Consider the following 24,339-nt stretch of genomic DNA (forward strand, 5'->3'; position numbering starts at 1 on the left):
TTTCTCTGTAAAACAGATAAACTACAGAAATTCAAGTTAAAGAATCCAGTTGACACGATGCTGGATAACAAAATAGCTTACTATAATTAGAAACTCTATTTTCTATTAACAGGAGTAGTAAAGCTGAGGATTCTTTAAAATTTCCTCAATTCTTCAGGAAAGTTTAATCACCAGACTATTTGTTCCCAATACTGGTTTTATGCTACCTGAAGGTATAGCTAATTATTTCAAAGAACAACCAAATTCTCAAAAATAAATCAACTTCAGTTCACTGAAAAGCGGGTTTCAACAGTATGTACATCACAATCCCATTTTTATTTAAGTAAATTTCGTAAGAATAAAGATTGAATGTGCACATCTCAAAATATAGACAGTTGCAATCTTCAAATTGGAGGGCTCCTATATTTAACTTTTTTTTGGCTTTTATAACATTTTGCTCTTTTCTATTTGGCTTATATTTTCTGTAACAAACATATTTTAATAAGGAAAAAGTTACAAAAATATTTAAGTTCAGTCTAATGTGAATCATAGCTAAATATCAAATGAAGTGTTCAGGCAGGATTACAAAACAACAGAGTACCATATTCTAAAATGATAGGGAATCAATCACCTCCTTGCAGTCTATTGTTTACGTCAAGATCATCTGTAGCAAATCTTGGAGTGGAGGGAGACCTCCCTTTTAAACCCAAGAGCATATTTAGTGACTGTTGTCTATCCCAAAACTCTTTTCCCATTAGCAAGAATATGCTTAGGGTAGGCAAACCAATTTAAATATTCATAAGTCTAAAGAGAACCCAATTAGGAACATATAGGTATTTAAACAAAAAATGTTCTAAATGCCAAATTGCAACTATTTCCATATTTATTCCTCTGTTGCTCTGAGTAACAGTGAACAGTTGAATCAACTGAATTACTGTTAAAGAAGACAGGAAGTGAATAAACTCTTTTTTTTTTTTTTTTTGCGGTACGTGGGCCTCTCACTGCTGTGGCCCGGACCGGGGCACGAAACTGCATCCCCTGCATCGGCAGGCGGACTCTCAACCACTGTGCCACCAGGGAAGCCCTCAACTCTTTTTTAATAATCATTTTCAATCCCAAAGAAATTGTATGAGAACAAGAAAATATTTTTAAACGTGAACATCTTCCAAGTTCCTCACAAAAAACTCCTGTGCTCAGCACTCACTTTATGCTATAATATAGTTTTAAATAGAGAAAAGATCTTCCTTGACTATGTTTTTATGTTTCTCAGCTTGTTTTGTTTTTCATATCAATCATTTTCTTTTTCCATTTAGCCAGTAATCAATATATACTTTAAATAAATGAATACCTAGAAGCTTCATTGATAAGGCCATCAGGTTTTTCTTCTGCTAAATGCTAAATAAAAACAAAGTTTGAACAAAAGTTACTGTGGTGTAACACATAACCTAATGTCAACACAAAGAATTTTACTTTAGGGACTCCTTGCTTGCCTCTAATAAAAACTTAAACAAGTTCTATTACTGAATACCCAAATTCAGGACTAACTTTTCTATCTGAACGCATTTTCCTCCTCATTTGTAATTTTCTCCCTACAGTGAACCTGTGAGGTGTGAGGGCTTAAACTTTGTCCCCTGACCTCTTTTTTTTCGTAAATGGAAAACCCTCCAGATTTAAATAATGTCATAAAAACACAGCACATTATAGTTCAGATTCTAGGCAATTTCCTTTTTACAAAACTGTCTTTGTTCTAAATATTCATTATTACTTATTTTAAAAAAAGAGATAACCACTGAAATTGTACTTTTAAAAAGTCTACTAGACTTTCCTTCATCCTACCCCACCCCCCAGCCCCCACCGCAGAACCATACACACCATGAACTCATACTGGGCCCTTCCAATTCCCTAGAAACAAATTAGCTGTGGGAAGGACACAGCCCTATATCCAGCATAAAGCAGGTTATCATTTTGAAACCCACACTTGAATGATTTGGCCTCTCTGGGCAACTGTTTAGTTTGCACCCTGCCAGAGTCAAGGTAGTGCCAAAAAATACTTTGATGTTGGCTTAGAAGCCCACGAGGTCATTTTGATCTCTCTGGAAGTAGTTATTATTTTTCCATAATCTTATTTATATCCCTAAAGTCACCAGTGTCATAAGGTTCTTCTCTGAAAAATGTTCCATCTTCATTACCTTAACCCTCAATAGATGTTTCCTGTCACAATAAAAAGCTGCCTACTGATGTCAGAGGCAATTTGATTATATAATACTTTTTGTATTTGAATTGAACTCCACAAATTATTAAATCCTTTTAAAAACATTATCTCATTTAGCCTTCATAACGATTATGGGAAATGGCTATTCTCAATTTATAAAAAAGAAGCTAAATCTAACACTGTCACCATCATGGGATACCTTACCATAGGGTGATTTTTCAAAAATGAAAATGGCCTCAATAGAAGGAAAATGAATATAATTTTAAAATCTTTGTGAAAGCTTTTTTTTTTTTTGCAGTACGTGGGTCTCTCACTGTTGTGGCCTCTCCCGTTGCGGAGCAAAGGCTCCGGACACGCAGGCTCAGCAGCCACGGCTCACGGGCCCAGCCGCTCTGCGGCATGTGGGATCTTCCCAGACCAGGGCATGAACCCGTGTCCCCTGCATCGGCAGGCGGACTCTCAACCACTGCGCCACCAGGGAAGCCCTGAGAGCTTTTGATGTCATATAAAATCAGTCTTGCAAACAGCATTACACAAATGTTAATAACTGCATAAAAGTATATGTATAAAGATTACCTAAAAGTTATATTCAAAATTATTTCATCAAATCAGTTTTACAATTCATGAAGAGGTAGATCATTAAGGTATTTGGATAGTTTGGGACCTAAGAGCAAGTTGGTAATCATTTTATTTAGTAGTCTTGGTAAAATCCATAGAGAAAACCTTTTTTCTTCTAAAAGTTTGCCAAATTTTATTTTTGGGGAAGCTAGCAGTAATGTTTTAGTTTAAACTAAATGTTTTAGTAAAACTAAAACTAGAGTAATGATGTACTGATCTCCACTTTAGGTACAACCTTATAAATTCAACTGCAGACCCACTCTGAAATTATGGAAATCACAGAACTTTAAGAATATTGTATTAAAAATTGTTTCTTATCAAAAGACCAAGTTTACTATTTTTGCTAATTACTGTTGGCCTGAGGCTATAACAAATCCTTTCATTACATCCTCTAGAGAATAAGGGCTATTACCATCCCAGGAATAGTACCTGGCACCCAGGTTCAACAAATACTTATTGAATGAATTCTAGTTAACACCTCCTATTTGTTGACATAGATACATGGATGTTGTTATCTGAAAAGTTCTACATAATGTGCAGCAACAACTCCCTTTCTTTTCAGCAGTAAATCTGTTTAGTAAAGATGGATTTTTAGCAAGGTATCTGTCTCTGAATGATCCTATAATATGGAAGTTCTTTTACATTTTTGAAATATTTGCAAAATATTGTATTTTTGACCTTTTGGAAGATTTATTTATATATGAATTTGGGACTTTTTGGCTGTGAGCTGGAGATGTATAAAAAGATATGGTAAGAAAATTAGAGATTTGTTTTTGAATATCCATACCTAAATGTAACTAATAAAATAGTATTAATATTTCACAAAGTAACTCATGTTTTTAATGCATCTAATCTAATCTCCAGAAGATTAGAAATTTTCACTCAAAGCTAACGGGGATGGACTAACATTTCATGACCTCTAGGAAGTCAAGAAGTATCAAATATAAAAACACATTAAAAGTCCCCATAATAAAAACCTGCCAATAGGTACAACTCTATTAAGAACATGATATGTAATAAACATATAAAAAAGCAGAAGAGATAAATGTCCCTGGTTCTATGCACATATGAAGGCTATACAAACATAAACAAATAATAAATGCACACTAACATTTATTTTCTCTGGATATCAGCCCATTTCCCTTATGCAACTTCTTACCTTCCCAAATCAAACTTTGCAAAAAGACTAAAACCAATGTCTTCTATTCAAAAGGACATTCTCCAGTAGCACATTATACACCATTAGTCATTAAGTCAGATGACTCCCATTTACAAAGTGAAAAAATGGAAATTGTGACATTCTATTTTACCTGTACAGGCAATGAAGGAAAAAATTTTTTCAAAATAGTGTGTGTGTGTGTGTTGTGTGTGCGTGTGTGTGTATATGTGTGTATCCCCAACGGATTCCTCATCTCTGCTTAGAGACTGTGGCTTTTGCTTATATATCAAGAAAAAGACCAGAAAAATTTTGGTACTAATTAATCCAACGTATCAAAAAGCTTAAGGTTCCACCCTCTAACTTAGCACAGCATAAGAAAGAAAGGAATCCTTTGAAATAACACCATCATATGACACAACTTCATTAAGGGCTTTTCTGCAGAAACAGAAACAAGCTGGAAAGAAAGAAAGAAAGAAAGAAAGGAAGAAAGAAAGAAAGAAAAAAACACTGTTGTTGACCAAAGTGGAAAGAAATCTAGTGTCAAAGATGTCAGTGACATTTTAAAAAAAAGAAGCAGCAGCTATTTCTTTCCAATGGATTGGTTATAGATCTAACACTATTTTAGCTTTTAAGAAAAGATTATTGCATAATGTCAGTCTATTTATTTTCTTGTCTTTTCCAAGCCAAACTGTTTTCTGACTGAACTGTTTCAACAGCTTGTGCAATATAACAGAAGAACCAAAAAGAAACCTCTGACTTGACCTTTTCTATTGACCTATTCATTGATTCTATTGCATTAAATGCTGTCACTTTTGTAGAACTGAAAAGGACAATGTCAGTAGCCTGGGTGTCAAGTCCTGAGAATAGAGAGCTGTCATTTGAAGTTGTCCAATTATTTGCCCATGATTAAAAAATGAATATTTCAGATCAATGGGTGACAATCCCATTAGAGTGATAGCCCATGATATCAATTACCACTTCAGTTTCAATTTGGCTGGCTGGCCACAAGGTACCATTTCTCAGCTTTACTTCTGATGGGCTGGCTCTGTGAAGCATGACACCCTTAAATTGCTGCCCATTATCCAAGTGTCATTACTTGTACTGCCTCAGAATTCTCTGAATCACAAGCAGCTACTGAGGCCAAGCTTTGCAACCAGAGGAATTAGACAAGTTGGCAAATCCTTTATATAAAGGAAAAGTTATTTATTTGGCACCTGACTTAGAAAATCTAAAGTTTCCATTATCCTGACAGTATGTCAGTTTTGTGTAGGTATATTGATTTAATAATTTAAGATGTTTTATCAAGGTGGGAGGGGGTTAAACGTTTGCTGTGTCTGCATTATTCAGAATGTTGGTTTGGGTTTTTTTTGGCCTCTATCACACTCATGGTAGATTCTATTTAACTCCTTTCCACATCCAAATATACATATAAAATTATTCCCATAATCATAAATACATAGAGTTTGATTTTGGGTCTGGTACTGTAAGTCTATCAAAAAAAAAAGATCCTACTATCCATCCTGAAGATATCCCAAATTTGGCAATAAATCTATATAGGAGATGGATTCAAACATGCCCTTTAATAAACATTCAGAGTAGAGAATTTGACTTTTTTTTTTTTTTGCTTCCTTTGTAAACATTTTGCTAGAAATATCATGATTTCAGAACAGTTGGAATATTTCTGAGTAAAAACTGTAACATCTGGGGTCTTTCTTTGGTTCTTAAGACTATTAATAAATTTTGACTTAAAAATCTAAAAAGGAATCATCTCCCAAACTTCTCAAATTAGGGTGCTCTATCCCTGAGGGAACTGAAGGGCCAATGAAGGGGTATTGGTAACCATTTGACAAGCTTGCCATACTAATTAAAGGTTTGGAAGAAAAACAAACTTGTTCAAATTAAGAAATTCAGATATATTGTCAGGTAGAATACAAAATGGACATGAATTTTTAAACATTAAATTTAAACTTCTAAGAAATGATTACTTTGGGCACTATTCATATCGCCAGACTAGTTCAGGAGATGGAGGATAATTTCACTCTTCTGCCTCTAGTAATTTTTCACTTGGAAAGTTGAGAAACACCACTTTACTTTATGCGGCAACATGCATTTTAAAATCTTACTAAGTGCATTTTGTGAACTGAAATTCATTTAAATGCATTTCAGGACCTTGCTAGTCGCAAAACATTCACAGCAAGATGCCTTTTAAAGGAGAGTTTCTCCTCCCTAAACCTAGGCATAAATCCTGATTTCTTCAAAATATGGGAAAGCAATATATTTTTTAAAAACTCAATCATCTGCAGCTTGTGTCTGACAGCAGTTTAACAAGAAAAATAAGCTCTCATATGCTTTATCAAGCTCAATTTCCTCTATCAAACAGTAAAACTTATCAACATTGGGGCTGAATCCTAGTGAGGGGTTACACATACCCAAACTTTATCCTGTATTACCCTTATTACAAAATATTACACTTCAAACTTTTATCACATCAAGCCAGAGAAGCAGAAAATAAACATTTAACTTAGAAACACAAAATAATAATTAACACACACAAATTTCATCTATTGATCAGGATACTTTAAAAAAAACTTTTTTTTTTAACCGTAAGTATTTGCTTTATTATTCTTCATGCTTTTTAAACTTCCAAAATATGATATATTAAATTAAAAATGTAACTCACTGGCATAAGACACACAGTTTCTGACAATATTACTGCCACTTTAAAAAGTACTATCTTTTACATTTACAGTAGAAAAATATTTTTGTTAAGGATATTTCAAACAGACACAAACATAGAAAAACTAATATAATCAATCCCCATACAACCAGCTCTTAACAATTAGTAACTCATAGCAATCTTTCAACTTACATTTAATCCATATTTTGCATCCACAACAGTTATGATACCTACAAAGGAATAAATCTTTTAATCATCTTTATTTTTAAGAATTAAAACTAGTCTATTTCAGTTCACAAATGTCGCTCAATAAAATACTGTTTTTTTTCCTCTTGCCAGCACAGCAATTTAATTCAATTCCATTAGTAAGCAGATGCATTTCAAACATGAACCTAGCACTATTTTAAGGCACTAGATGGGACATAATAAAAACAAATATTTAAAATTAAACAAACAAATAAAAAGGAAAATAAGATTTCTCTGGCCTTTAAAAAGCTTACAATCCAAAACATGAGACAAATTTCATAATATAAAGTGGAATGTGATAAATTACACAAGACAGCTTATCTTTATTTTCACATAATCAAAATCGAGACTTTTCTTATTTAAATTATTGCTTAACAAATCTGAGGCACCTTAGAATATCTCTCACCAATCTAACTCACACAACTGTTTTATCTAAGGTGTACCTAAGTTTCCAAATGATCAATTCGTTTGGCAATCTCCGAATTTATATGCTAAATAATTTTTTCGAAGGACAACAGCAGAATGAGTTTGATGACGCCTAAGGAATTTAACCAGCTACATTCCATATATATTAGGGCAAAATGATGAGGCCCAGCTTCAAACATTCTTAAAGTTCACCCCTTAGTCTATGAAAAATGTGATCTACAGAAAGGTGAAGAATCAGGTGTGGGGTGTTGCAGGGAACATATTTGCCTAATCCAGAAGGTTTCTAATGTGTCTTAAATGAAGTCTACGAATAAGATTGCCCAAAAGTGTTATGGTAAAGAGAGCAAGGGGTAGGGGGCTTTGTTTCATTCTTATTTTTAATGGAAAATGAAAGCAGAAATTTGATCCTCATACTACATATGTTATTTAAAATAAAAAGCTCTAATATATACTAAGCACATAAATTAAACAACAGGGAATATAGAAAATCTACATAGTATTTTAAAAGGAAAACCTTAATGGAAGCACTAAACTGGTAGTTGAGATTATGACTGATATCTAGTTCTACTACTGTCTGGGGCTTTAGAATCAGTATGAACAAAGACTTATTTCATCATCAAACTAAACAAGCTTAAAAAGAGTACCAATACAAGGAATTAAAAGTATAATATGAATAAACAAAAATGATCTTAACCATAACATTAACATTTTACTTGAAAATTTTTTAAAAATTCATTTCTAAACTTACCATCAAGATAAATATCAACCCCTAATTCAGCATCAACCCAAAACATAGAAGCTACAGCACCTGAAAATATATGATAATATTCATCAAATAAAAATATTTCTTCAAACTAGGAAACAAAATTCTATCCATAATGTTTTAATTTGCCCCAATGGAATTAGCAGGCAAACACATATATGAATTAAATATGGGTTTTCAATCTTAAGGAAATTACAGTGATAGAACCATTTACTATTTTATACCCATTTCTTCCCCTCTCTCTACTTCAATAAACAAAAAAAAAACAACTCTTATTACATACAAACCCAATATCAAGCTTTCACCAATGCCATAATAATTTACCAATAAATAATATCAAATAATTTGGGCAGAATGGCTGTGTGCACACAGGTCTTATTTTTATTTTCTCCCTCCTGAATATAATAATCATACAGTTCACAAATAATTATCTCCCTAAAGTAAAGCAAAGCAAAACATAAATCCAAAATCACTTGTCCAAAAATTTTTTTAATTTTTTAAAATTTACTTGTAAGTTTTACAGAAGAATAAAAGTAAAATTATACACTCTACGTCCTTACTAATAAATCCTTATACTATTTATTAGTACTGATATAAAATTTGGAAATTTTTTTAACTGAGGAAAAATAATTTCTAAATAAGATATTAAAACTTGTTTTTGACAAAAACTGGTTCAATACCAAACCACACACCCTGATTAATATGCCACAACACAAGAAAAAAGAAAACTGACAGTAAAGAAAGAATTTGATTTTTCAAAGCATCACAGGTCCAGTTAGTGACAGAGCTGTCTAAAAGGATGAGTCCTGGGGAAAAACAAGGATAACTGAACTCATTCCAATGTCTAAAGCTGTCCACCTACCCTGATGAGATGTGGTCTCCCAAGCATCACTCTGTGTCAACAATGAAATACCTGTCAGCAGTTTACAGTGATTACTCATGCAGGATATAGCAAGGGCCACAAGATCTAATGGTTTCCTGATATGTATTGATTTTTTTCCCAAAAACTTAATAGTTTTCCAATTTGACTGAAATAGGATTTGTGAGTAACAGGGGCTGAATCAATGCCTGTCCTTTTCAAGGAAATTACTTTACCATGACAATTATTTAGCTTAGAACTGGAGAGTGTCAGTCTTCTAAACAGGAAACAACTGAATTGTCAATAAGAATTTTCTTCACTTACTTGGCTAACAACATGATTTTAATTAATGGAGAAGAGTAAATCTATTGTGAGTATCATTACTCCAAACAATAAGTTATTTTTAAAAAGTATTAATTTTTTTCACTCAGTAAAATTCCCAGCACTGTACATAAATCTTTTTTAAAATTCATTGATTTCTATTCGGAGAGCTTATAAGTCCGATAGTTAACATTTGCCTAGCATTAAGTTGAACTGTAAGAGTGTATTAGAGCTTTTATTCTAAATCTGATGTGTATCTTTGGCTTAATACTTACTTACCAGACTACAAAAGAAAGAACTACTTAAAATTTGGATGCAGGTGTTTAACAGGGGGAGTAAAGACGAGAGAATGAAGTTAATTAGTGATTCTAAACCCAGGGTAATTTTTCTCCCCAGGGAATATTTGGCAATGCCTGGAGAAATTTCTGGTCATCTAAACTACACGAATGCTACTGGCCTGTAGTAGGTAGAAGCCAGGGATTCTCTTAAACATCCTACAATACACAAGACGGCCTCCTAAAATAAAGAATTATTCAACCCAAAATGTCATTTGTACCAAGGTTAAAAAACCCTGAGCTAAATTATAGAATCTCCCTTCTTCAAAACCTAACAAAACAAAAAATAAAAATAAACAAAATAAAAATTTGAAAGCCAAATTTTATCAGCAGCAACCAAATATACAGCTTCCTGCCATAATTTCTGAATGATAGTAAAAAGAAAAAAACACAAAGTTCTATGTGATGTATGACAGTTGTTAATTCTACCCCAATATTCAACAAGAGGTTATAGATAAGTAGTTTACAAAATCCTAATATTTATCAGAAATAGCTTTCAAAATGGTGAGAAGTAGAACTGAGGGAGAAATAAGCAATACAGGAGAAAGCCAACAAAGAAACTTCAAGGGTAAAATTTTCTAACCATCTCCACACTTTCACGGGAGGGGGTCACTTTCTAGGGCTCAGAGCAAAATGAAGAGAGAAGTATGAAGCTCAAGGATGTCCCTGCAAAAGGTACGGGAAATCTATTCATGAGTAGTTTGAGCTAAAACAGGAGGGGAACACTTGGTATTGTAGGAGAGCAGAGCCTAAAAATCATATTGCCCATCTGGCTCTCTCAATCACTTCATTTCTCTCTGCTTCCCCATCCCCGCTCCCAGCTATACCCAGCTTTCAAACTAAGGCTCAAGAGAAAAACAAGTTTAGGTAACATGGGTAGGGTATTTAAAAAATTCATGAACACCACATCTAAGTAGACAGTTCTCTGAGCCTCCTACATCAAGCATAAACATGGTGAAAAAACTATGCACGTTACTACAGATTAAAAGAAGCAAAAAGCAGATAAAAGGAGGGACAGAATAAAATGAACAAATGAATGGGGAATACAGATGGCAAAGAACCTGTTCTGGAAGGAAACATAATTGAAGAAACCAAAGAAAATTCCTAAGGGCTTCTTTATAATAAGAAAGATAAAAACAATATAATCTTAATTAAAAACAAGCTTTAGGGAATTCCATAGCAGTCCAGTGGTTAGGACTTGGCGCTTTCACTGCTGTGGCCCAGGTTCAATCCCTGGTCAGGGAACTAAGATCCCGCACGATGTGGCCAATAAATAAATAAAAATTTTTTAAAAAGATGAAAAAGAAACAAGTAAAACTATTTTTTTAAAAAAAGGAAAGAGCTTAAAAAAAAGTCTCCAAAGCAAAATAAAACAGAATAATATGAAAAGGTAGTTTATAATGCTGAAGAAATAAAACTTAGGGCCAATGTACCATTACTTAATCAATTAATTCATTTAAAACATCAACAGACATTGGTGGAAACAATTACAGGCAAAAAGGAAGATTTGAGATGATTACAGTAAATGCAGAGGCAAAAGACATATCAAAACAATTAGAAGATAATAAATATGGAGAACAAAAGAAAATTCAATATATGAAAAATTCGTGTCATAAAGAAGAGAACCCAATAATTTGACAGAAAAATTCTTCATGGTAATAAATAAGGAAAATATCCCTAAATGAAGCACTAACCCTACAGACTAAAGAGTATATTGTAATCCAGGAAAACATGATTATGAATGACACCTAGATGTATCTTGGTTATATTACTGAACTTTAAAAAGAAAGAAAATTTTTTTCAGGCATTTTAGATGAAAAAGCAAGTCACTTTCAAGGAGGCAGGAAAAAAATCAGATTTTTCTCTAGTAAAATTCATTGCTCCAATATAATAAAATGACCACAAAGTTCTAACAAAGGTGTTCTCTGAGGATATTATGTCCTGCCAAGTTGTTTTTCAAGAATGAAAACCACAGGCAGACATTCTCAAACACTAAAGGAAACAACAGCATTGAAACTCAAAGAATAAAGCACTCAACAAATCCTTCCCGATGAAAAGAGAAAAATACTGCACAAGGAAATCCAGCCAATCAAAAATACTATGAAATCATGATGCAACATTTTCAAAGTTCTGAAGGAAAGAAATTGTGATACGAAAATTTTATACCTAGCCAAGTAATCCTTCAAGTATAAAAAAAAAAAAAAAAGACAAGCATTCTCAAGCAATGAAATATGTGAGATCTAAAGGAATACAGCACTGAAAGCTTGAAAAGATTACCTGACCATGAAATTCAGTCAATCAAGAGATTGATCAACTCAGGAACGGAGGAGCCATAGTGCTGGTAAAACAGTTTAAACACAGGACTAAACAAAGTATGACAGAATATAAACGTAGAAACCTTGACAACATAGCAAAGAATACAATGAACCAAAACCAAATGGGAGAAGGCGGAAGTGTTTTAATTCCCTCATCCTTTATGCCAGAGAGTCAATAGGTACTACCCTGAAAATTTAAACACGTAATTTAAAAAATAACTTGTCCAATTTACGTTCTTTATAATTTTTTTTCCTTAACTCATATCTCTTACAGTGAAGAAGCATTTATCTGACATTCAGCAATTCTTTCACTTCTTTCAAGTTCTCTTCTTTTAGGTTCAAGTAGAACTACATTAATAATTATTTAGAATAGCACAAAGAATGTGATCCTATTTTATAAAATTACTTCTGCATATTTACACATGGAGTGGGGTTTCCCAAACTTATGTATGTGTAAGAATCACCTGGGGGGCTTATTAAAACAGATTGCTGGGTCCCACCCTTAGAGATTCTGATTCCATAGATCTCAGATGAGGCCCAAGAATCTGTATTTTTCCCAAGCTACCAGCTGAGGCTGATGCTGTCATTCAACATACCACAGCAAGTAGCCCTGGCACGGAGAAATCCTTGGAATAAAATTTACCTGCTTGTATTTTACAGTAGTGAGATATAGGACAACATTTTTTTTAACTTTCTTCTTTGTATTTTCTTAGTTACTGTTTAAATTTTTTTTAATGATCAATGTTTCATTTCTACCCAAACAACAAAAATCATTATTCTAAAGAAAGAAGAAACATCAAACTGTTTATACCACAAAAGCTTTTTGTACAAAAGCTTTCTCTGAGATTTTTAATTTTTACTTCCTCTGAAAAGCTACACTGTGTTTTAGTAAATTCACCTACTCTCAAAATTACAAGAATTTTTCTCTATGCAGTGGCTACAATGAAAGAAACTGATATTTTCTCTTTCAAAAAGAGGCACACAATATCCTTTCCCATCTTACCAGATTTAAATTAATATTTAACATCAATGTAATGGTCCAAGTCCTATCATCAGTCAGACCTCTTGGAAATGTACGAAAATGTATGAAAAATTCATGCCTACTGTAAGGACCAAAAGAGCCTAACTCAATCCTAATCTGAAAACATAGGGACAATGTTATTACATAATACTTCAAAATAAAGTAACAATTGATTACATTTGAACCTTCAGTACACTCCAATATTTCTTTTAAACAATTATGACCCCTTCAATAAATTATTCCCAAACAGTTCTTTAATACGGTTTTATGGTGCAATGCCATAGACCCAGATCAAAAAACAAATAATGGTATGGGTCAGCCTTACAAAACTAAATGTTCTGCATACTTGGAATAAAGATGTTAAGGAACAGAAACCCATTGTTAGAAACAGGTAGACTTTGTGTAGCTTTCAACAGGGAAGTTTGGATGTAATTCCATTCAGAGGTAAAAATTTCATAATCATTATTAATTGCACACCAGAAAAAAAGGCTTGATTTAACTCTCTACCTTATGACAATATTTACAAACAAAATTATTTCAAGTTTAATAGTAGAAAAACAAAATGCTAACAATTAATTTAAAGGGAATAAGTATTTCTGGGATTTAACTCCAAAAGTCCTTAGATATCTCTAAATGACCCTCTATGAAAACTGGATTAAAAAGCAATCAGGGGCTTCCCTGGTGGTGCAGTGGTTGAGAGTCCGCCTGCCAATGCAGGGGACACGGGTTCATGCCCCGGTCCGAGAAGATCCCACATGCTGCGGAGCGGCTGGGCCCGTAAGCCATGGCCACTGAGCCTGCGCGTCCGGAGCCTGTGCTCCGCAATGGGAGAGGCCACGACAGTGAGAGGCCCACGTACAGAAAAAAAAAAAAAAAAAAGGCAATCAGAATTAAGATCTCTGTAGAGCAGAACCAACCAAATATATACTAGAGGTAGAATGTCTCCTTTTTCCCTAAATTTTATTAGATTTTCCTAATATTTTTAACAACTTTTGTTCATGCCAATAACCCTAAATTAATCGATAGAACCTCAAATTTTATTAGCACGTTAAAATTACCAAACACTTTGATCATCATTCATCTGCCAAAGAAACATGACAACTCAGTATTTTTTCTCCTTTAAAGCAAAATAACAAATTTTTAATCTAGAGTAAAGCTTTAATACTCATTTTAGATATTCCTCTAGTCCATTTATTTTTAAATGTTTAAGAACTATATTCTGGTTATTAATAATGACATTTCTTACCAGGATCTGCTAATCCAGTGGTCTCTAACAGTATGTAATCAAATTTCCCTTTCTTCTGCATCAAATTCTCAATAGCTTTAAGGCCACTGTCCCTGGAGAATGCCAAAACATGATATACATTGATTGCCTGAATATTTTTAAGTGATCATCACAAACATTTAAAAATATATTTAGCAACCAGGGATAAAGATCTCTTTAGGCATGTGGAAATTTACCTCAGTCCCAAGCTTCTAACATGTCCATCCAGTATTTACCAGTCTGGGGGAGGGGAGGGAAATGGATGCATATATGCTGACAGGTAACAAGAAGTCAGATACTTGATGAGTTAATACTTTAATATTATTAAAATTAAAAGCAGAGGGAATTTTAATATACCTGACTAAAGTAAATCAGAACCTGTTATTTTTATAGCTTTATGAAAGAAAAAATCCATACAGAAAACGACAAAATTTAGGAATTACAGTAGCTTAATACAACAGCTAAAGGGACACTATAATTAAATACCTTTCAATTCTGTTCTGAATTAGAGTAGCAGGCTTTAATTTCCTTTTTTTCTTAATAATATCAAAAGTGCAAGAAAATATTTAATTTTAATTGTCTAAGAAAATCTGTTAAGTTTTAGCCTTGTTAATACACTTGACTCAAACACCTAAGATAGTAAATGATGTAGAAGAAATTTAATTCACTAGAATATACAAAATCAACCATATGGGTATTAATTTTCCTAATTTGCTCAACAAACATTTGAGTGACTACTATGTGTCAACTCCTTTTCTAAGAGCTGTTATATTGGTGAATAAAACACTGCCCTTGGAAACAACTGTAACTGGTGGAACAGGATGTGAGGTTTTTCTCTTTTTTCATGGTCATTTATTTTTGTTTTTAGAGGTTGAATTCTTGGAAATAAGACCAATGACTTATTAAATTCAGAATCATTTTTTACACATTAAATGAGACTTTCGTTCATCACAGGGATTATTAATTAAACCCTGACATCAAAAACAACAACAAAAAACTCAATAAAAGGAACCACAGCATTAGAGCAGATAGAAAAACAAGGCATCAAGAAATGCTTTAAGAAAATGCATACTAATAAGTTGTTTACTTGAAAATACAGTGAAGATTATGTAGATTCAGTTAATTTACATAAGGAAATCAAAGCTAGAAATATAACCAATAAACATTTCCAGAAGCCAACAAGCACACAGTAAAAACATTCCTCACTTTACGGAACAGCAGAGGCAACCGTTTCTAAGTTCCAGCCATTCTTCGTAGAGTTCTCCATCTTGGCTGACAGCTAAGGATTTCTCCAATGCACTTCCTAGAATGATTAACAAGAAGCACTCTTTAGATTATGTCCACTAGTCAACCAAAAACAAAGATGAATATACTCAATAATGGAGCAGATTTCAAAGCAGACAATACACTTCGTAACTTTTATTCTTTTATTCTATTCAGGCTGCCTCAATATTTTAAACTATACTACTCTAGATTATTTTAGCTTTTCTTTCTTTTAGAGAATTTAAACCCCTAAAGAGGCAAATGTAAAATCTACTTCCTCTTTAGGCCTCTTACTAGCCTGCTCCCATTTCCTAATAAAGTAGCTATTTTAAAGGTGTTCTTTCTTGTCCATGGCCAACTCTCTAGATAGACCAGTATGTTTATATATTGGTTTTTATATGCCCTTCAATCTCTTACCTATGTTTTCTTTTCATTCTTCCTCTGAATTGTTTCTGTGTCTACTAGACAGACTGTTCAGTATTCCCCATGAGTTATACCCTTAGTTCATTTTGAGGAAATTTTGCTTGGCCATGGTACCAATGTGCTCACTTAAAAATTAAATTTTAATCAAATACACATACGTTTCCTAGCAATGCTTACTTGAGAAAGGATAAAGTATATTTGAGAGCCTGAGACGCTTGTTATCAAATAAGAATTATTTAAAAGTCTTACTTTTCCTCCAGTAAAGAAACATACCCAAGCCGGGAAAGAGTTCTAAATATCCAGTAAAGCAAATGACCAACAACAACAACAAAAACCTGAATAATTTTTCACTTACATATATTTTTTGTTTATACTTCAGTTAGGCAATGATAAAGAGTTTTGAAAGGGGCTGCTACAGAATTCAGGGTGTAGAGAACGTTAATAAAATGAAAAGGAAAGTATTACAAATGCTGTAAAGGACAAAGTTGTGAAAAAGGTCCAGAAAGAGTGAAGAAAGATAGTAAGAAATAATAATAAATGTAATCAGTGTCCAACAGAAGATCAGTTAATAAGAAGTTAGAATTAAAATCTATGATTAAAAAAATCTTAGGATTTTTATTTTTGTCTAACAAGACTCTTTGGTTTACTGAAACTATCTTCAGTTTACTAAAACCAGAAATAAAGTTCAACTAACAGGCCTCCCATCCTGTTAATAATCCTAGCTCCTTTACCAATTTGTAACTGAAAAAAAAGTATAATTTAAGAAATACCCTAACTGAAGTTATATTTTTTGGCTAAACATGAGATTTATTAAAATTCACACTTGAGCAGAAAAGCTTATAAAAGAAATCAGAGAATTGTGTCTAACACTGCTGTATACATTTTTTTTAAACACAGTTCAATATTAAAGACAAAAAAACTGGAATGTTAAATATACACGTTTTCACAGATAAAGGAAGTTGCTTGAGGATGGAGACCACATGTTTAACTTATTTTTTAAATCTTCTGTTTTAACTGTTTTGCAGAATAATAAACGTTCAACAGGATAAACTTATAAGCCTGAAGCATTTTCAAATATATTTCAAAAGTTGCAATTATACAATACAATCAGTACAAAAGGACCTTCCTAGTTGGTACAAAAATCTTCCTGAAAGATATTCTTTCATACCCTTAGATTTTTATTTCTGGAGATATTTATTTTATGCAAAAATCTAATTTAATTCTGTTGGTATGAATTCTAAAGTTAAACAAAATAAAATTTTAAAGAAATTATCTTACTTCAGTATCTTGAATCCACACAAAATAAAGCTTAACATAAATGAATCTAATTTTTCCAAAATTATCTACAGCAATGTGTTCACATTATCATGTCTTGCCTTTTCATTTTAAAATATGGAATATCAATTCACCAGTTGAATTAACTGTCCAATAAATTCTAGCAGCATGGCATTTACTGAACTTTACTTACCTTCCCCGAATTCATTTAAAATCACTGCTATTCTTTTACTATGTTGCTCTGTCAGAATATAGTTCAGAAGTGTTGTCTTCCCAGCACCTATAAAATATGTTTTAAATAACAAAATTCAAAGACTAATTTTAGAGACACAAAAAAAGATATAAAGGGACTTCCCTGGTGGTCCAGTGGTAAAGAATCCGCCTTACAATGCAGGGGACGCAGGTTTGATCCCTGGTCAGGGAACTGACCCATGTGCCGCGGGGCAACTAAGCCCGAGTGCCACAACTACTGAGCTTGCGGGCCTCAACTAGAGAGCCTGCGTGCTGCAAACTACAGAGCCCACGCGCCCTGGAGGCCGCGTGCCACAACCAGAGAGAGAAAACCCGCACACCACAACTAGAGAGAAGCCCGAGCGCTGCAATGAAGAGCCCATGCACCGCAAAGAAAGATCCCGCGTGCCTCAACAAAGATCCCACATGCCACAACTAAGACCCGATGCAGCCAAAATAAATTAATAAATTAAAGTCTTAAAAAAAAGATATAAAGAGTCCTAACACTCTTTAAAATTTGCATGCTATTCAAATATTATTTAACAATGGTAAAAGAAGATTCTAGAGGAAAAGATTAAAGTATCCTTTGAAAGCTATTAAAAATGCTTTATGCTAACATAAAATTTTATAAATATTTACAAATACTCCAACAAGGTGCGTCACATAGATTTCTTTGACCTCATATGACAAAAAAATATACCTTCTATATAACTTACACAACTAATGTAAGGGCATCTAAATTTTCTATTAAATAAGGAATTATTGAAGTAAGGGCTCCTAAGGAATAAAGTATTTGTGTAGTTTATAAAACATAAAATATTTAAATCCCTTCACACGATGACAATGTTTCTTAGTCAAGAATATATGGTTTACCTCCCCAGAATTTACACATAAAGACCTTTCTTTTATTTTGACATTTACCATTAACCAGACACAAATTCAGAATATCTATATGGCTACTTTTAGTATGCTTAAAGCAATCTATAAAATTGATTACACACACACACACACACACAAAATGGAGAATGGATCTAGGAAATGTTAACAAAAGACACAATAATCAGTATTGGGAAAGAAAAGTTCATAAAGCTATGCTAACTCTATCCAGTAGGTGGCATATTACACCTAATACATTCAGCTCAAGCAGAAGAAAAACTTGTCTTGTGAACCATACATACCAAAGTCCATGGAGGGGAAAACAAACAAACAAACAAAAAACCCTAACTGCATGCACATACTAGTGCAGTTCAACTGTATAAATATGTCATTTATTTACCTATTTTTCTGCTGGTGCGCATTTGGGTTGTTTCTAGTGTTTTGCTATTACAAATAATGGTGCTAAGAACTTTTATAGGTAAGCTTGTACACATCTTCTGAAGTACATTTACAAGATTTCTAGGGTATAACTAGGAGGGATTTCCTGAGTAATAGGGTATTAATATCTTCAACTTTTTTGGGTCACATTCGTATAAAGCTATCAAAGGGATGGAAGGCTTGTATTTAGCGGGCTTTAGGAAGCTCAGTATCACTAAAGGTTGACATTTAGAATGGAAGGGACAGACCTTAAGGACACAGGGCAATGAGAAAATTCTTAAAACCAGTCCAAGTGTGAGACAGGTGCCCTGAGCATGAGTGCTGCACTAAGCAGTAGCAGTGAAAATGGAAAGGAAGGGGTGGCTGTAGGAGACCTAACAGAATTACTAGAGCTTCATAATTAACCATATTATGAAGCAAAAGACCTTAAGACACAGTTCCGTCACTCAAAAGTCTCCTATGGACCAGATTTTATACTGAGCCTTGGTGAAAAGTGTACAAGACACAGACAAACTCTCTCTACCTTCAGGAAGCTTAGAAACATTAAAGGAAGTGGGAGAAGGAGGGGAATTCAGAGCAATAAAGAAGCAATTATGTCACGGGATGACACATTCAATAGATATACAAGATGTCAGGGAGCACCTAAAAGGGACATCTAGCCAGAGGACTAACAGAAGAAAGAATTCCTGGGGCCAAGACACTTGGCACATTGTAGAAGTAAAAGTCGTTCAGTGTGGCTGGGCCACAGTTTCGCAGGCTAAAGAGGTGGTCAAGAACCAGATTGTAAAGCTCTTGTAATTCATGTTAAGGAATTTGAACTTTAACCCAAATAGAAACCACTGAAGGGTGTGACAAAATTGATTGACATTCATAAAGATCATTAAGGCTCAAATACAGAGAATATATCAAAGGGCAGCATGACTCAAGACCAGTTAGGAAGCTTTTAGAATATTCCAGATGGTTGGGCTCACAGAAGCAACCATCATTCATGATGGGATGGTAACATGAAGTTTTAGACATGCTGAGTTTGACATGTCTGTGGGACATCAAAATAGAAACCAGCTGGGTATGAAGTTAAAAGGATGGACAGAGAGGGAAAAAAATAAACTTTATAGGAGAAGCCAGAGAAGTAGGTGGAAAATCTGATGAAAAATGTGATGGAAACCAAGGGAACAAGAGTTCAAGAAAGAGAAAATGGTCAAGAATAAGTAAGGAAACTATCCCCTAGATTCAGCAACAAAGTTGCTGGCATTAGTCCTCACTCCTAAGCTTCAGACCATTATCTCCAATGCTCTTCTGATCTACCAGTGAGCAAAATGGGGAAAGACAGGAGGGCAAGTCTAAACTATACTGTTTCAGAAAAGAAATCTGCTCAACTTCGCAGTAGAGCAGCCTCTGAATAACAGTGGGAAATTCCTTTATTAATAAATAAACTCCTTTATAAAATTAATCCTGAGTAAAAATGAAAATAAACTTAGTCTACAAAGCAACAAAAGAGAAATGCCAGTGATTTAATTCCTATTTTTATATAAAAGGCCCTCAGGTGCACCAAGTTTGTACTTGTCTGCAGCAGCATCTAGAAGTGGTACTATTTTCCCCAGATCGTTTCACTTTATCTACATTTCTTAACTTTTTCCACACTTTTAATATGGTATTTATTCTAGCGTTTCTAGTTAACTGTAAAGTTTTAAAATAATACTTCTCAAACTTTTCCAGGAAAGTACCTCTAGTGTAAGGGCATAAACTGTCCTTCAGGAAATTGTACTATGTTTATAAAGCTATGAATTCAAGTGATCCCATGAACTCCTGAAAGTCCTCACTTTGAGAAATATAGCCTTTGAGGGCACAGTAATTTTATTCTTACTCTTTCTCCTACAGTACTTTACAAATAGACCTCAAAAAAAAAAGTTTGAGATAGGAGTACTTTACACGAAAGGCTGGAAGAGACTGGCTCATGAGGAAGAGAAATATACTGAGGAATGGTCCTCCGGTGTCGGGCATTTTCAGAAAGGTCACACTTTAATTGGAACAGGGTTATACGGTAGGTATTTCTTGCCCCACTAAGCAGAAGAGAAAAGCAAAGTCAGACAGGTGACTGAAACTATTTCCGTTTTCAAGTGAGGCAGGTGAACTTTAGAAATACAAGGTAACTTGTTAGAGGTCACATGCATAATGAGGGGTGGGTCCGTGCTTCACACTGCAAAGCCAGAACTAGTTTCAAAAATGCGAGGCGAGGCTAATTTTCAATCTCACTTGATAAATGTGACCCTAACTTAGAGGGGTCTGAGCATAACCTCTGAGATGAAAAGCAACCCAGCCGGAGAGCAAGTGACCCAGCCCCCACCTCAGAGACATTTGCTGTCGGCCAGAAGGCCCCGATGCCTAAGGAGAACAGGCACCGTCAGCCTCAAACTCACAGGACAGCAGCATTCACTGCATTTTCTGACCGGGACTGCTAGTTACCTAAATACCCGGTGATAACTGTGACTGGGATCTTAGCGCCGGGACGAGACGTTTCCTCCTTCTCCTCTCTTTGCTTCGTCTTAATGGGGACCAATTCAGGACAATCCTCCTCCGCCTTCTCCTCTTCCCCATCCGCAGAGCCAATAGCATGAAACATCCTGGCAAACAGCACAGCACACCTCTACCTAAGAGAAACACCTGGAATCAAGACGCCGGCCCACAGCTGCGCAGGGTAAGCGCGCGGCGCGTGCTTGACGTCATCATGCCGCGACGCGTGGCGCCTCCTGATGCCGCCCACGGTTATCACCTGGTCTCCGGCTGAGGACCGCCTCCCCTCTTAGACACGCCCCCAGGGGAACTGGGCAGGTCCCTGGGGCGTGTTCTCTGAACCGCACCCAAGCGAGGCGGATTTGTTGGGCCCAGACCTGACGTCGTCTCTGTGTGCGCCTTTATCCTTAAAAGCTAATGGCTGGTTGATGGTAGAGTTGAGTCACGGGTGGTTGGAACCTGGAGTGAGTAGCCTGTCCTAAACAGCTCTCATGAGGAATAGGCTTTATCAACTTGACATTTCTTAGTATCATTAAAAATTTTTTTTAATTCATAGGAGAAAGAATGGGAAGCTGTTAACACTGCAAAGGTAATTGTAATTTTTCTGCCTGAACTAGTGAAACTTTTTTCTTTTTTATAACTGCAGATTTTACATGTATATCCAAATTTTTACTACGTACATGCATTATTTTTATTTATTTTGTCTTCTCATTTTTTTATTTGGACTCAGGTACCCTGAGTTCATTTATTATATTCTTTAGTGCACGACACTCTCATCAATAATCCATGGATAGTCTGGACAAAGAATGTCACCTGCCATATCAGTAAACAAAGGCTGTTGCAGCCATCAAGCCGTTAGCCTCTGCAGCCAAACCAACAGTGCACCCTGAGGGGACTCAGGATGGAGAAAAACAGGATATGGGCCCTAGATAGTTAAGGTGCATATCAAAGGAATGATTTCATTAAGCCCAGACTCTTTCATCTTCCCATACACAGAAGAGCACTAAATTCATTAACTTGAGATGTCTGGCTTTCTTTAATTAACAGTAATCTTTTGACGTTCTAACTACCTGGTTTCGGTTTTTTGGTTTGTTTTTTTCTTTGTTTTGCAAAAACTCCTAGATCCTGGCTCCTCCCTTACATCTTCGGAACAGTCCCTTAGAGCTATCGGAGAGGCTGCTCCTGGGCTTAATTCCTCATGAATAAAACATAATTCTCAACTTTTAGTTTGTGCACTTTTTTTAGTCTACGGTAGTTCTCCTTTATATTTACATATATATTTATGTATATTTACAATGAACTCCTTTGACCTCACCTCTAACCCAAGAACATTACCAATAAGTTACACCTATTCATGTGGCTGTCTCCTATTCCAACCCTCTGCCTCTCCTCTGAGATAGTAAGCACTCTCATAGTGGTTGATCATAGGTGACTTACTTCCTCTTTTCTTTTTAGTTCTATCACACTTATATATGAACTTAGACAACATGATGTTTAATTTTGCTTGTCTTTGAATTTCATAAAAAGAGTATCGTACAATATATAATCTCCTAGGGTTAGCTAGTTTTCCAACTCCACTGTTGTATTTTATCATTATATGACTCTGCAGCAACTTATTTATCCATTTCCTGTCAATCATTTTCAGGTTTTGCTCTTATGAACAGCATTGAGTGACGCTTCAGCATTACTGCCTGAACAGAAGCTGTTACAGCTGTGACTTCCTTCTCTTACATACTTCTCAGGCAAGTTCTTGCAGATTCCCTTACATGACTCTGGCTGAACATTATACTAACATCTCTTATCTCTCACCAGGAACAACGTGTGCCCTTTAGCAGCTCAGTCAAGAGGATGGACAAGTACTGCTGTAACAGTGTGTAGCCTCAGTCAGGAGCAAAAAGAGTTTTATACAGTGGTCAAAAGTTAAAGGCACCCCAAATGTCCATCAGCTGATGAATGGATGAACAAAATATGGTATAATGGAAAAGTATCTCACAATAAACAGAAATAGAGTACTGATACCTGCTACAAGATGAATGAACCTCAAAAGCATTATGCTGAATGAAAGAAGGCGTTCACAGAACACCACATATTGTATGATTCCATTTACATGAAATGTCCAGAATAGGCCGATCTATAGAAACAAAGTAGATTATTTATTATCAGGGACTAGGGGACTGAAGAGTGACTGTAAATGGGTACATTTGGGGGGTGACGAAAATCTTCTAAAACTGACTGTTGATCATGGTAGCACAACTCTCTGAACACACTAAAAACCACTCAACTGTACACTCTAAATAGGTGTATTGTACCGTATGTGAATTTTATCCCAAAAGAGCTGCTATTTAAAAAAGCCTCCCAGGAGTTCCCTGGTGGTCCAGTGGTTAAGACTCCAAGCTTCCACTGCAGGGGTCCCAGGTTCAATCCCTGATCAGGGAACTAAGATAAATAAATTAAATAAATAAACATTAAAAAAAAAATAAAATAAAAGAGTCTCCTCTGTGCATCAAAATGTGGTGGTGACAGTGTGCATTTGCATAGAAACACTGCCTTCAGGTCTTGCCTCCAGCAGTTTCAAGTTCTGGCCTTCTGAGTAGAGTTATCATTTGTGGTAATTTCCTAATTGAGACATACCTAGGTATGAGTATAAAGATTAGAGCTTAAAATTTTTCCTTTAGTCTTTTTCCATAGTATTCTTCAGCAAGATGTCTATCCATGAATTCTATGGAGTTCTACCATTTTCTTTTCTGACTCTAGTAACTGGACAGAATTTAGGAAGCACGTGTCTGAAGAGGTGAGGGATTTGATTTATTTAGTTATATGGCTTTCAATCTCAGCTCTTCTTGCATGTCTGAGTATGACCGTTTTTACTTCTATCTTAACACAGGACACCAATTTTATCCATTCTATTCTGAGTGAGACGTTGTTGTTGTTTTTATTTAATCCAAAATGCCTTTTAAAGTAAGTTTTTAAATGTCCTAAGTATAATATTGTAGAATTTATCACAATCTCTTCTATTCTATTCTGCAATCTATTACAATCTATTCCAATGTAACTTTAACATTTCCTCATTTTTGCGTTTTATTTAATCACAGTTGCTTTAGGGTAAAATGATAACAATAATAATAAT

At 34.7% G+C, this 24,339-nt stretch overlaps 1 protein-coding gene and 1 long non-coding RNA gene across 2 annotated transcripts in view; one reads left to right on the plus strand and one right to left on the minus strand.

The window, feature by feature from the left end:
* LOC116755611 (COBW domain-containing protein 2-like) overlaps positions 1-21,433 on the minus strand; it is a 56,567-nt gene extending 35,134 nt beyond the window's left edge. Inside the window, 7 exon segments of the mRNA XM_032635314.1 lie at positions 1,328-1,374; positions 6,838-6,875; positions 8,066-8,125; positions 14,178-14,269; positions 15,402-15,498; positions 17,350-17,436; positions 21,165-21,433. Of these exon segments, the coding sequence (XP_032491205.1) occupies positions 1,328-1,374; positions 6,838-6,875; positions 8,066-8,125; positions 14,178-14,269; positions 15,402-15,498; positions 17,350-17,436; positions 21,165-21,321 (578 nt within the window). The 5' untranslated portion in view covers positions 21,322-21,433.
* Positions 21,434-21,569: 136 nt separating this feature from the next.
* Positions 21,570-23,561, plus strand: LOC116756107. Its single transcript, XR_004350530.1, has 3 exons — positions 21,570-21,676; positions 21,769-21,801; positions 22,858-23,561. It is a non-coding gene; the product is annotated as an uncharacterized LOC116756107 (long non-coding RNA).
* Positions 23,562-24,339: the final 778 nt, after the last annotated feature.

The sequence above is a fragment of the Phocoena sinus genome, chromosome 6 (genome assembly GCF_008692025.1).
Source record: "Phocoena sinus isolate mPhoSin1 chromosome 6, mPhoSin1.pri, whole genome shotgun sequence".
NCBI lineage: Eukaryota > Metazoa > Chordata > Mammalia > Artiodactyla > Phocoenidae > Phocoena > Phocoena sinus.